The sequence below is a fragment of the Sander lucioperca genome, chromosome 23 (assembly GCF_008315115.2).
Source record: "Sander lucioperca isolate FBNREF2018 chromosome 23, SLUC_FBN_1.2, whole genome shotgun sequence".
NCBI lineage: Eukaryota > Metazoa > Chordata > Actinopteri > Perciformes > Percidae > Sander > Sander lucioperca.
The window spans coordinates 19527918-19542671 of record NC_050195.1 but is presented as its reverse complement, the minus strand read 5'-3'; the positions used below and the strand labels follow the sequence as shown (position 1 = coordinate 19542671).

The 14754-nt window shown below is 40.3% G+C and overlaps 2 protein-coding genes across 6 annotated transcripts in view; both read right to left on the bottom strand.

Annotated features, from left to right (window-relative positions):
* Nucleotides 1–47: 47 nt before the first annotated feature.
* Nucleotides 48–13444, bottom strand: emilin2b (elastin microfibril interfacer 2b). 3 transcript variants are annotated; one of them, XM_031292909.2, is made up of 9 exons: nt 13157–13444; nt 12839–12964; nt 11280–11461; nt 9535–11145; nt 3636–3830; nt 3493–3546; nt 3363–3413; nt 2269–2385; nt 48–1480 (listed from the first exon to the last, which is right to left on the bottom strand). In XM_031292909.2, exons 1-9 carry the CDS (start codon nt 13282–13284, stop codon nt 1149–1151), a joined length of 2796 nt encoding a protein of 931 aa, XP_031148769.1. In that variant the 5' UTR covers nt 13285–13444; the 3' UTR covers nt 48–1148. The 3 variants fall into 3 exon arrangements, with proteins under 3 accessions (XP_031148769.1, XP_031148770.1, XP_035854105.1); XM_031292910.2 differs by lacking the exon at nt 3363–3413; XM_035998212.1 differs by lacking the exons at nt 3363–3413; nt 3493–3546.
* Nucleotides 13445–14154: 710 nt separating this feature from the next.
* Nucleotides 14155–14754, bottom strand: part of smchd1 (structural maintenance of chromosomes flexible hinge domain containing 1) — a 32423-nt gene continuing 31823 nt past the window's right edge. For 2 of the 3 annotated variants that reach the window (XM_031292875.2, XM_031292876.2), the window contains exons 48-49: nt 14559–14717; nt 14155–14449 (exon numbers count right to left, since the gene is read on the bottom strand). In XM_031292875.2, coding sequence (XP_031148735.1) covers nt 14355–14449; nt 14559–14717 — 254 coding nt within the window. In that variant the 3' untranslated portion in view covers nt 14155–14354. The remainder of the gene's footprint in view (nt 14450–14558; nt 14718–14754) is intronic. The other variant, XM_031292877.2, reaches the window with a different exon arrangement.

The window sequence follows — 14754 nt, the reverse complement described above, 5'->3', positions numbered from 1 at the left end:
TGGTAGATATTGCTGCTATTTGGTATAAGGTATTTTTTTCTCCAAAATCAAGATTTAGTTAGACTGACAGTAGAAAAGTATTTTTGATTAATCTTTGCTGAAGTTTTTGCCAGACTTCTTTGATTTTGTCATTGTGAAAAATACAGTATATCAATGCTAGGCCTCTTTGTTTATATCATTTTCATGCTCAGTTGTGCAGCTTTAAGTAAAGTTGAATGCATTCTTTCTATGAAAGTGATGCACTTTGTGTGAAGAGAACACAGTATTTTCTTTGTTTAGTGGTCTTATTTCACTTTTCAGTGAAGAACCTTTGCTGCTGCTGCTTAAAGTGTTTTCTGTAGATTGTTGAAATTTACCTCATGGCAATCCAATTTACATTGTGATGTAACAATGTAAGCCCAGGTATGTTTTGGATGACTGTTTTGATAAATACATTTAATCTGCTTTCTATTTGCTAGATTGTCTGAGAGTTGAGCTCAGAAAACCAGAATTATTTAAGTATTAAGTATAAGTACTATAAGTTAATAGGTATAGTATGAACTCTGTATACATATTATAAACTATATGTGTTGTAATAATAAACAGTTAAATCAAATGATGAATGATGCATTAATAAAACCACAAATTGTATTTGAAACAATCAAAGCTTATTTTGCACGTTGACAATTTTAGCACTAATAAGAAATAATATATGCAATAATGAAAACTGGTATGAACTGTAGGATGTTTCTGAGAAAATAAACACTAACTGATTTCCTAAGTACATAATGAATAGATTGGATCAACTGGAATTCAAATATTAGCACAACTCAATAACATCAGCAATTACAAGGTGGTGCACTTACAATACACAGTTTTTAAATACCAAGGAAAAACTGATTACTGCAGTGGACCACAAATAAATGTGTATGTGTAAGATCTAGGTCATAGACAAAACTTCACAATGAAAATATAAAATAATGCAATGTATACACACTATATAAGTACTAATGATAGAAATAATCTCATTTAACATTGTCCCGTGCTGGTAAAGACATTTCTTTCCCTCCTCTGATAATGTGATACCACCATTAGCCTTAAAGTGTCCCCAGTAATGTACACCATACTCCACTTATGGCTTATATAAGGTGTCTTTAAAAAGGGCAGGGCTACCGTTTTGATGGGCTGGGATAGAGAAGCACAGCGCTGAAAGATGACAGGATCTCAGAGGAGGCTGAGCTGGCGAGTTTTCCAGCAGTCATGACCAGTCCTGCTCGATCTCCTCTCCTCAGCGACAGAACCAGACTCAGTGAGGCTGAACCGCTGCAGTTACACCGATCATGTGAGGGCGGTGCCGCCGCTTCTGACAAGAAGCCCGTCGAGTCCAACCTCTGGATGCTGTGATTGGACACAGACAGGACCGCCTCGACCCTCTCGCCGCGCTGGGCTGTGAGCACAGCGGTCACCAGGTAGCGGCCGTCTGTGGGAGCTGTGAAGATACCTGAGAACAACACCCATATGCTTATAATACACACACTTGGGCACACAGATTTAAATATTTTAGGATTCCCATGGAATTTCCTTCAGACATTCATGTTCTCCAGAGGATTAATCCTACCAATAATAGTGATCCTCTGACAATGAAATGCAGTTTACCATCTAACCAGACCATGTAAAAAAAACAGTTAAGTGCAGAGTCATTTATAGAAAAAATATAGAATAAATAGAAAGCGGAATAAACAGTAAGGGGTATGAATTTCATTATAAATAAATTGAGTACATTGTTGTTAGTCAAACAAAGAAGCATTGTCACTTTGGATTTCTTGTTAATTGTGATGAGCATTAAACATTTTTCATACCGTTTATAGCCTAAATATTAGGGGTGTGCAAAAAAATCAATTCACATTCGAATCGCGATTCAAGCTCTATCGATTCAAAATCGATTATTTTTTTATTTAAATTAAAAAAATTAAAAAAAATTTATTGTATGTCTACTGCAATCACATGACAAAAGTAACTACATTTACATACTGTGAATCGTTTTTTTGAATTGAGAATCGTTTTTGAATCGAAAACCGATTTTGAATTGAATCCTGAGCCTAAAAATCGATATCGAATCGTGACAATTTCTGAATCGTGCACCCCTACTAAATAATAATTAAATGTAATTACAAAATAATCGCCAGCGTTTCAAATTAAATTCAACAGTTCAAACTGAAATTTACAATAACTGTAAAATGTAGGTTTATGGTTAATTGTTTGGGCCAGTGCGACTGTAGTAACAGTTACCTGTATGAGCGTCATAGTGTCCTCCATCATTGACCAGCACTTTGTTGAATCGAATGATTCCGATCTCTCCCTGGAACGGAGGAAGAGTCAGACCAGCTGAGAATGACACCTTCTCACCTGAACACAGGAAAGGAAACATTAAAGCGTAACTCTCGCCAAAATGCAACCTAGGGTCTTTTTGTGAATGTACCTGAGTCAAACCTTCGTTTAAAAGCATATTTAGGACGGAAACGCCACTTTTAAGATTTACTGTATTCTCATTTTCGGTCAAATGGCCTTTTGAATGGGAGTGCTAGGGGCATTACAATGATAGCATCAAAATCACTATTTTTAAAACACTAAGAAGGCTCGACACAACATGAAACTTTGCTCGAAGTATGACCAGGGGCTCTACACATGAACTTGAGCATTGAGAACATTGTTTGTGTACACAGAGTTTACTAAAAAGAAAGGTTTTGAACGACTCACTTTAGCAGTTGTTTACGCTATCCACCATCTTGTCAGTCAAAAAGTGTCGATCTCCGAATGCGAATGAACGGACTCCATAGGAGGAAATGTCATTCTTATATGAGGCTCCTTTTTCAACTACAAGGTCAATATTGTTTTTCACTAACGACAAAACAACGAATTATCCGTGCATTTATATGGAACTAAGCTTTTGGAGCTTTCCATCTTTACTCTCCTCCCCGTTACGTTGCATTCGGAGATCGACTATTTTTGACTGGCGACCGGAAAAATCAACAGCTACAGTGAGTTGTTAAAACCTTTTTTAGTAAACTCTGTGTACACAAACAATGTTCTCAATGCTTGCGTTCATGTGTAGAGCCCCTGGTGATACTTCGAGCAAAGTTTCATGTTGTGTTGAGCCTTCTTAGTGTTTTAAAAATACACTCCCATTCAAAAGGCCATTTGACCGAAAATGAGAACACAATAAATCTTAAAAGTGGCGTTTCCGTCCTAATTATGCTTTTAAACGAAGGTTTGACTCGGGTACATTCACAAAAAGACCCTAGGTTGCGTTTTGGCGAGAGTTACGCTTTAACTAACAAACATATTAACAGAGGTAGAAACCTGTAGACTGAATACATTCTAACCTGAAGCAGAGGCAGGTTCCTGTGGTGATGGTCTGTGGGCCATGTTCACATCTGTTGATCAAAACAAAAATATTGGCATTCATTCTTGAAAGGCTAATGTGATGCAGCACAAAGAAAAAGGAGTATTTACCTGAGATGAGTGGCACGCTGGGCTTTAGCGAGTCAGTAGATTTGACTGCGGAGGCTGATAAAATAAAACAAAAAAATGAGACGCATGAAACAATCCTGGGAAACATGCAGAGCTGAGTGCATGTACATGTGGGTGTGACTCACCTGGAGCTCCAGCAAAGCCTTGAACAGGTATCATGCTGCCGTCTGTCCCCTTGGGCAACTTGGACGAGGACATCTTGCCGGGGGGTCCCGCCTCTCCGGTCTCTATCACAGCTGGCTGTGGGAGGGAGGCGACTGGAGGACCAAGCGGCCCCGCAGGGCTCTTACCTAAACCGTCCTCCACAGTAACCTGAACACCTAAAAAAAACAGATATGGAGTGAGCGATGGAGAGGTTGCAGGTAAGAGAGAGATAGATGCATGGATGCAGATGTTTGGAGACCATTTGCAGTCAAAAACATTTATGAGCAGAAGAGGCAAATAGGCATTGATTTATGTCATAGTATATGTCATTTTACAGTATATTTCAATACTGTGCAATATTGATTAATCTCATGAAAGGAGTACATTTTCTAGGAATTTAATTGAGAAAATTATAATGGGTGAAATGGAAATTATGGGAATATATGAATGCCATAAAGCAGTTTTTGTCTAGTGTAATGGGTTCTCAAACTGCCGGCAGGGCCAGTGCAGGAGGTCACACATGACTAGGGGGAAAATGTGGAGAGCATGTCACGTAAAAAAATAAAAATAAAGTCATATTCATGAAGAAACAATAAGCTAACAAAGGTGCTTTGAGTCCTGCAAAGCAATCAAGGTTCAGGTTTGCGAGATGTCTTCAGACCAACTGGCATGTACAAGTTTATCATGTGTTATTAATTTGCACATCAATTTGTGTTTTTCCCCAAGGGGGGCATGACATAAAAAGTTTGAGATCAAATGCCCCAATGCAAACAGAGATACTGTATTTAATGTTATAGCAAAGTCTCTTGACAGCGGACACATTATGTCATTTAACATTGTCACATACCTCCAATACAACTATGGTCTAACATTCATAATACATTTGAAATCAAATGAATACCTCTCTTACACAAACTCAAAAATGACAGGTTTCATAACCGTAGTATTTACTGGCAGGCCTCTCTTTTTTAATTTGAATGACACTGGTCAACAGCGTAATTGTTTCAAACTTTTTACAATGACTTGTTTGCACCAACAAATGTTGACAAACCTCATAGCAATAACGTGAAATTATATTCTACGTTGTATTTCTACTTTTTCACTTGCGTTTGAACTTTTCAAGAAACATGCGTTTATGTTTATGGCAGGGCTACTGTAGACTCATTAACAGCCAAACAGTGAGTGGTTATCCAAGCCTGTTCTAATGGCCATAAACAGAGAAAATGACCGACCAATTCCCCATCTCCCATCATATGGTGATCAGCTCTGAATGTACCGCTGCATTCCTGAGAACCACTGCTGGGACGAACCCTGGAGTTTATCAACAAATCAACCCTCCTGGCTGGGGGCACAGACTCTGCTCTACAACAAGAAAACTGCCCCCAACTCTTCTGTTCTACCGGGGAAATCTGCACATAAAAGGCATACCAGCAGCATACCAAGGCACAGCCACATGTTCAACCACCAGGCAGCTTGTCCCCTCACCCCGAGGAAAAGGGTCATTTAGTATAGAAGCCAGAAAAGTCTGCCTGTTAAACACAACATGTGGCGATGGACCGGCGTGTAACCATAAAACAGCTAAGGGGGTAAGTCTGCATATACACACATGTGCATGTGTTTCACTGGTCTGCGTTTGTTAGTCGTGTCGCTGCTCATATAAAGCGAGGTATGTGAGTAGCCTTTGATGGGAGGGATTCAAAACTGATTTCAGGCCTAGTGCTACAAGGATAAAAGGAGGCAAACACAGGGTGGATGGATGTACTTGAGAGTGAATGTCATGATGAAAGAGGTGAGCTGTAAACAAATGCAGCTGGGTCTGCTGTTGGCCACAAATTTGCAATATATCCAGCAAAGCAGCATGGGAAACCCTGGCTCTGTTGTTAGTCACTTAACCCCCCCCACAGTTCCAAAATACAACAGCCCCTTGTGTCACAAGAATGCCCACTTTCCGCATTACATACCACATAATAATGACTGCACAGCAATTTGGAAAGTGTTGACTTTATGAGTCAGTTAGCCAAAAACAAACTGCGCTCATAAGACTTTATTTAGGAATCAATAAATCTAGCCTCAGAACTCAGGGCCCAGTTTTTCAAAAGTAATCCAGTGGGGTTTAGGATCACGGATTGGATCAAATCTTGGAAATGGGTTTTTCAAAAGCAAAAGAGGGATTCCGAACAAGATCAGATCATGTAATTCGATCTTACATTTGATCTGGATCAAACCTGCCCTTTGGGTTTCTCAAAACTAGGAACTCGGTTTGGGATCCATTTGGTAAAAAAATACAGGATTATCCTGATCCCATCAGAAGGGTGGATTCAGTTGTGATTTTTCGAACCAAATAAAATCAGAGAGGTTTTTTTTTATCATTTAACATAAAATAAAGGTTTACTGATGCATTTCTTCATATTTGAAGCATATATGAAGCACGTCACATCTAATGAGATATGGACTATTGCCAGTAGGCTACACTGTTGGTTCCATTTAAGGCTCTGGTAAACAGGATTTGGTAATCCTGAAATTTGGTATTTGGATCACAGTGATCCAATCCAATGTTCCTTTAAAAAACTGTCATAAAAGTAAGGTGGATCAGGTGATCCTGAAGAGCCAAACATGGGATTTCCAAATCTGCATCAATTTGATCCAGATTAAATTTTTTTTTAAAACTGGGCCCAGGAGATAAAAGGGAGTTGGCTAAATGCCTCGCGTCAGATAATGCCAAACCCTCCCTGTCAAGATAAGAGGGTATAAAATGAGCAGCCACCAAATGCCGCAGGCAATATTGTTCTTGAGGGCTTTCTGTTAGGTCCCATCTTGTTTTTGGTTCATGGGGTTATCATGTTTGACCACTGACCAGAGAGCGTCACCCTACCAATGACCTCATCTCTCGTAGGTCATTGACCTACCAGCTTAAACACTAAGCGTTGTCAGAAGCAGGAAAGTGTGCTTTCTAATCTCCCGTCCCCGTAATAGAGCTCTACAATGCTTTAAGTGAGTGGAGGCCGCCTTGTCAAACACAATGAGAGAGATGTGCTTTAACGCAAGTAAAAGGATTAGGAAACGTATACATTTTACATATGCACACAGGAAAAGGCACTTTGTAGTGTATGGCTCCAAGTATGCAAAAAACATTGTTTGTGATCAATTGTTTATACAATATATAATAATAACAATTTATAAGGGGACATAAGGGGTGTTTGCACCGTTACCATGGATTATAACTGTGCGATGTGGTTGAAGGCTCAGCGAAAAAAGCCATTTAGCGGACCTTGTGTTACGATTTGTTGGTACAACTTTCTTATAAGTCATACTTTATAAAGGGTTTATACGTTATAACTAATGGCTTTACTCAGTTTATAAATAGTTTACTAATATTGCTTTATACATCAGTTATAAGCCATTAATGAGAATGATTTTAGGTTGCCAGGTTGTAGAAAATCCCTTTATCCCTTTGGTGTTTATCTTCCTCCAGTGCCAGGACACTTGATTTATCTTTTAGATAGCTATTCATTCCATCAGGTACTTACTCTCATGGACCGCTTACATTTTAGGAAAACCTGCAGAGTATCTGAACAAAAATCTATTTATTAACAATGTATTAACAGTTATAACTCTAGACTTGATTGACTTAATAGAAAGTGTGAATTCCAAAAGCCGTTTTTTTAATAGATTACCTACATTTATAACTGCATTCTTAACAAACAAAAAAGAAACACTAGCAACCCAGACGTTGCTCTTATTAATGGATTATAACTGGTTGATTAATCATTAATAAAACTATTAGCAACAACTTTTAAACCTTTTAGAAATGGTGCCTTGTTTAAAAGTGTGCCCATTTCTGTTTCAAACCATGTCAAGGTCAAGAATCAAGTGAAATGCTCATTTCAGTTCAGGTATTAATTAATAATTCAGTTTTTCTAAACTTTGAGCAACTGTACATGTATCTGTAATGCATATTCACTGGAGGCCCACTGTTGACTGAAAAAATGGGGGTTTCCAGCAAAACCTCAGTGGCTTATGTATTTCTGCCCTGTGTCAACAAGCCAAAATAAAATAAAGCCATGACGTCATGATTAGCACTGAAAGCAGCAAAATCATTTCATGAATGACACATTGCATCTGTCTTTGTCCCTTTCCTGACCCTGTCAGTCAAGGTTAACAACCAGTATGGCATCATGGTAAACACATTGACAAATGACCCTTGGGACCCTGGTGCAGCTTTAAGTGTTCACACTGTTTATTTCAACAGAAAAGGAACTCAGCCGTGCAAGTTCAAAAAAAGTGAGAAAACTGCATGGGACTTGAAGAGTAAAATAAAGCACTGCAGGGGTTGTGAGGAAAAGGAGTGATATAAATGTTGATTCCAGTAGCACCTAATCTAAACAAACTGAAGCTCCTGGCTCTGATATAAAGACGGCCATGAGTGCTCGCTGTAATAAGCTGTGTGGAGATCTCTCTGTTATGGACTTCTCCAAGGAAGGTTTTTCCACTCTCTTCAGATAAGCCGGGAGGGGGAGACAATTGGATGAGGCAGCTGGCAGGGCAAAGACAAGGAGTCAGAGGTCAAAATGGCCCATGTAACACCGCTGAGCATGAGTGGAAATCATGATTAATTGTGCTCCCACTTGCAAAACTTCCCAATGACAGAATGATGAAATTACATTATGACCACAGCCATTGGGTGGAGTGGCAACATGTCCCAGTCATTACAGATTGGCAAAAATGAGAAAACTGAAGAATCAGCCAGAAAACATATGATGCAAAGCCTCTGGTCCAACTTGGACTAGAACCAGAACCAGGACTATTTCATTGCAGCTCACCTCCCATAAGATTCTGGACTGGATCACATGTGGCATCACCTGCACCATTAAACCAGCGACTGAAAACTAGCCGGTCCCAGAGGAAGAGAGTTGGCTCGTAAACATTATGGGCGTGCTTCTTGTTCCCATTTACAACTGTGAGAGTCAGAGAAGTCCAGCTCGGTCTCATAGGCACCATTAAAAGCAGGCTCATACGAGAAATATGCAACATATGCACTGATATGAAAATCTGTACGCTGAAATATGCTTACCGCAACTAGTCTTGCAATAATATCCAGCATTAAGGATAAACAAATAGATCCATATGATATCAAACAGGGTGACGTTGTTCTCACATTTTACTCCCAAGAAAACTATTCATACATGTAGGAGTTTATATACACACATAAATGCACACTTGGATGCACAAAAAAAGCCAAGTAAGCAACATGTCTTTTTGTCAAAGCATTGCTCAACACAAGTTGGGTATATTTAATCAAGCATGTGTCTTTAATAAACCCTGCCTCCTTTAACTGAGAACATGGTTAAATAAAAATCCAACTTCCTCTCACTCACACACTCTAACACACTCCAATATCGTAGCCTCTCCCATTATTGGACTAAACAAATGGACTACAGTCCAAGCAATGATCTAAAATGTTGGGAAATATTACAGCTATTTCATTGATCGCAAGCTTCTATTTAAACTTCTGTGGATGAGAAATCAGATTTAGCCTGTGTTTAAAGAATGACGATGTAACTTCTGCTGAAAAGTGCCCACTGTGGCCACAGGTGAAGTTTACAGGATAATAGTAAAATACAGTAGCACAAGCAGAACTCAGTCAGTATAACATCTGTAATAACATTGGCTAACATTAGCCATCATAAGCCAGTGGTCATACCAGACCAGGTACCAGACTTGAGCAAGAGTGCGTTTTATTCTAGGTATTCAACTTTTCATTTGTAAGAAGAAGAATATATTCAAGAGGAATGTAAGTGTCGCTTTAAATCGTTACTTCACGGGTAATCATTCACACCAAGAAAATAAAATGGGTGAGTTTATGTGTGTATAGCAGCTTACTTGTCTTCCCAGGTTTGCTGTTCGTTAGCACCTGGAGGTCTCCGCCTGCATTAGAGATGTGGTTCTGGAGGTTCTCACAAGTTCCCCTCAGTCCTCCGATATCTCGTGCGTGAGCTCTAACTGTACTATTCAGCTGGTTGACACAAGTCCACAACCCAGTGACGTGTTTATTCAGACCCTCTTTGATCCTCTGGAGGCTACCGGAGATGGGATCCAGCTTGCCGCATAAACTCTCCACACTAACAATGCGGCTGTCCATGTGTGCAATCATCTTCCCGACATCTTCTGTTTGGTTCTTGCAGTGGTCGGCCTTGGCTTTCACCTCCCTGCCCAGCTCATCCAGACGCTTTCTCAGCTCTTGATGCTGGGTCCTGTGAAGCTCCAGAAGGTCCTTGGCCTCCTTCTCAGCCCCTGTTTTAACTTGACCCGAGGTGGAGTTGAGGATCAAAGACACCTGAGACTGCCGGTGGACTACATCTAATAGCGAGTCCTCCAACCTGCCCACACGCCCTTTCAGATGGCTCAACTTGCTGTGTACGTTCTCAATGCTGGCGCTGTAGTTGAGGAGTTGCCCCTCCATTGCTCCAAGGCCATTTAGCTGGCCTTTAAGACTACTCTCCATAGCATCTACAGCAGTCAAAGGACCACCAGATGGGGAGTCGGTGCTGGTATCTACCAACAGGGTGGCCAGTCTGTCTTCCACGGAGGCCAGCTTTTTCTCCAGAGTGTCCTTCAGGTCTTTGATAACCTCGGCCTGTTCTTTTTTCAGCTTCTCCTCCACAGAGAGGCACTGGGCCGCTACAGTCTTCTCAGATGAGTTCAGACAGATCTCAAGGTTCTCCACAGGACGGGTGTCTTCCTTTCTTGGATCAACCAGCTTGGTCTTAAGGTCCTGGATCTCGTTGCGCAGGTCAGTTTCCTTGGAGTCCATGAGCTCGGCCAGGCTGAGGTAGTTGGATTCTTGTCCCTCACACTGCTCCTGAACTGACATTATTTTATAATCACATGAGTTCTTCATGTCTGCCATTTTGATGTCCATGCCCTCCATCAACTCCTCTCTCAGAGCGCGGATCTTCTCATCCAGGTAGGCACGCAGGTCTGTAGGACTGGCTGGGAGAGCAGGAGGGGGTGTGGACAGCTGGTTGTGCACCGTCTCCATCAACAGATTAATTTGTCCATCATGGCGGTTGACACGGCCAAGCAGGTCATCCAGGGTATTGCTCTTGGACTCTAGATCGTCTGTGACCTGGCTGATCTTGTTCATGACGTCGTCCATCTGCGTTGTCTCGTGTCCAAAAGAGAAGTCCTGAACCTGAACGGTGTGGGTCTCTGTGCCTCTGGCACTGGCAGGCTGCCTGTAGTTATTCAACAGCGTAACCAGCATTTTACTGGCGTCCTCTTGGAGATCCAGTCTCAGATTGGAGGACATGTCTGTCATTCTTGCTTGCATGTTAAGGACCATGTGGGATAGTCGCTGCACCTCCTCTTCCAGGTGTTGTGCACTTTGAGATCCTCCATGACCCTCCAGTGGCCTGTGACCTGGCTGACCTGCAAACTGCCCCGCTACTCCCCATGGATGGTTCCTCTGGTTCTCTGTTCGCTGTTCTGGAGCTATAAAGAGAAACAGAGAGAGCGATGGGAAACAGGAATATGACTGCTTTTATTCTGGCATTTTTCCAGCAGTTACTTGTTTTGTTTCACATATTTTCATGCTAGATTTCCTTAGTTATAATGATGTCTTTCACCTTGTGGGACTGGAATATGTCCAGAGGCAGACGGAGCATGAGGCAAACGCTCCACTTGGAGCAGCTTTATGTCTTTCACCTCCCGGCAGTCGTGGCCCTGGTACCCCGGGCAGCACCTCCACTCCAGCTCCGTTACGGTCTTGTATGCAATCTTATACATGGGCCTAAAGTGTGTCTGATATCTGGAGGAATTCAACACATGAAGACATGATTACATTCTAAAAATTCAGATGCTTATACAATGGTATGTGTTACAGTATAATAGCGATAATAATTCTTCTCATTAGAGTCTCAATATAAGACTTGTGCAACTCTCCCTCTCAGGAATACAATGTAAACTTGGAGTCAAAGCACAATAAAAGTCTGTTTGTTGACAACTAAGATTAAATAAACAATAGTCACATTTGCATTGAATTAATCACGCAATTGGCAGGAAACAGCTAAGACTTTCCACCACTTCTACGTCATGAGGACACTGTTGGCCCACAGACCCCTGCCACTCGATGATTAATTACATCTCACAAGTGTGTTTGTTGCTTAATGAACACTGAAGCAAAACAAAGTCAGTTATGTCTGACCATATTGCCCTTCATGAAGATTCAACACAGATGCTTGAATAATGTTTTTAAGATTCTAAGAATGAATGTCATTTATACTGTCTCTATTGCGAGCCATTTTTTTTTTTTTTTTACAGTTTTGAAGTATTCATACTTTAAGTATTTCCATTTTATGCTACATTAAACTTGTACTCCACTACATTTTGAAGGAAATTATTGTCCTTTTCACGCCACTATATTTATTTGAAAGCTTTAGTTAGCCTACTTTATATTTATTTATACAAAATGTAGATCAACTAATGTGTGTGTGTGTGTGTGTGTGTGTGTGTGTGTGTATGTATATATATATATATATATATATATATATATATATATATATATATATATATATATATATATATATACTGTATATTTATAATAAGCTACACAGAAGTATATGAATATATATTTCTGCATTTCACTCTCCATTTGCATTGTAAGTACTTTAACTACAAGTATATTTTGATGCCAATAGTTTTGTACTTTTACTTTTTAGAATTTAAATGCAGGACTTTTGAAACTGAGTATATTACACTTTGGTATTACTACTTTTACTTAAGTATGAGATCTAAATACTTCCTACACCACTACTTATGAAATAATAAATCACTAATGCAGATACAACAATGCCTTAAATGTTTTCATACTCAACGCTTTGTTAGTTTTGGCCCTAAAGAAAAAAAAATCTATAATAAAATATAAGAATATAATGACAACACAGAAGAACATAGAACACTGGGGAATGTTAACAGCTTCATTCTACCTCCCTACCTCAGACGCACATCTGACCAAGCTCAAGATTTGCATTTTAACACCACAGTAAGTTTTTTGACAGTGTATAAATCCACGCTGTACAGTAAAAGCAACAGTATTGCCTGACATTGTTAAAAATAAAAATAAATAAATAAAAAAAGCAAAGAACATCTGCCCTCCATCCAGTGTCCTGGACTTCTGGGAACTTACATCACTTGTTGCGCACAATTTGGCAGCTCCGGTGGACACGGCAAAACCTCTGGCTGCAGGAAACTCTCCGTACCTCCCACGACGGCACAGCTCACGTTCTTGTGCACAACGTAGGCGCACCAGTTTCTGCAGAAAAATCACCGTTAATCACTCCTGGCGTAGAAAGCTGCGGTGGGTATTCATTGCATGGATTACTTTTCCTCAAGTGACAGAGTTAATTTACACGTAGAGGATACATGAGGTGCGTTAATCAGTCGAATCAATGAGTGGTTCCCATCAACATGCAAACATGATATGAACAATACATCCATTACTCACTTATTTCTCTGTCGTGTTTCGGTGCCAGAATATGCGTTACCCCGGAACATGCTATGTTGGAAAGGTGATCCACTGATGAGAGGGAAAGTTATTAAAAAGTGAATAAGTCCACAAAATCCGCGCTTCATGGTTAAAATGTGAACTAAAGGCTCCAGTATGCTTTCAGAATGTAATCAGTATTGAAGGTCTGTGATCAAGTGATCAGTGAAGCGGTTGTTCCCAATCTGTGGTGCGCAGATCGAAACAAGCCCCTTCCAGCGTCCTTGGATGTGACGTATCGGGACCCCCTCCAATACTGACAGATGCCTTTTTCAGTTTTTCAGATCTCTCTCTCTCTCACACACACACACACACACACACTCTCAGGTTTGTGGCACTATCTTTGTGGGGACCCGTCATTGACATAATGCATTCCCTAGCCCCTTACCCTAACCTTTACCATCACAACTAAATGCCTAACCTTAACCCTTACCCTCACCCTAACCATAACCTAATTCTATCCCTAATCCTTCAACCAAGTCTTAATCCTCAAACAGCCCTTTAAACTTGTGGGGTCCAGCATTTTGGCCCCACAAAGCTGTCGGGACCCCACAAGTATACTGGACTCCCGCTTTTTGGACCCCACGAATATAGTTAAACAAGCGCGCACACACACGCACACACACACACACACACACACACACACACACACACACACACACACACACACACACACACACACACACACACACACACACACACACACACACACACACACACACACACACACACACCTCTCTTTCGGCATCCAAAAACACAATGTCATAGGCCTACATCATTTCCGGAGGCTAACTTTGGATAATGATCGTCTTTGCTTCGAAAAGGCACCGTAATTACCCCGTGCGTAAAATGCGCGCCCAAATCCTTAAAACTAAGATTTTATTTTTAAGGTTTCTATTTCACTGAAGTTATTATTTAGTAGAAATAATGACACAGGCAAAGAGAGATTTTAGTACAGTTTTTTATAGAAAAAAAATCAAAACGTTCTTTGAGATATATTTTGCCATGCAATTTTGAATATAACAAGTGTTCAACAATAGAAAAAAAACAAATCTGTACAAACACAAATCAATTACAACAACTTAATTAACTCAAACATAAAAAAGAGGTAAAAAAGAATTTTGTGCTCAATATATCAGGTTGAACTATAGACCACTTCTCATATGGATCTCTGCTTTGCTCTCTTTGCAAGGATTCTGGATGGCTCACCAGCATTCTCAAGACCCCGTTTCACTGGTCTTACTGGGGTTGACACTAGAAGTAGAATACAGACCAATTAGAAATCAATAATACTAAAAGAATACAAGGCAAAATGATTGTATACATGTTTTCTCTGCCCTTACTGCCACGTCAACAAACGTACCAAGTTGTCTCTCAATCTCCTCCAGCTGTTTCTTTTTCTCCTCCATTTCTTGACGCTTTTGTAGCATTTCAGGCGACTTCATGCTTTTTAAATGATCGTCACGCGTCTTTGCTGTCACATCCCTCTTCTCCAGAGCTAACTTGTGCTGGCTGATCAGGTCTGTCAAACAAAACAAGTTAAAGCAACATCTAAATGA

Coding starts and splice junctions, on each gene's coding strand:
- emilin2b (XM_031292909.2), bottom strand. CDS start 13,284: ATGAAGCGCGGATTTTGTGGACTTATTCACTTTTTAATAACTTTCCCT. Junction 12,965..13,156: donor GAAACACGACAGAGAAATAA/GTGAGTAATGGA, acceptor ATTTTTCTGCAG/AAACTGGTGCGCCTACGTTG. Junction 3,831..9,534: donor CAGCAAACCTGGGAAGACAA/GTAAGCTGCTAT, acceptor TGTTTTTTTTAG/GTGTTCAGGTTACTGTGGAG.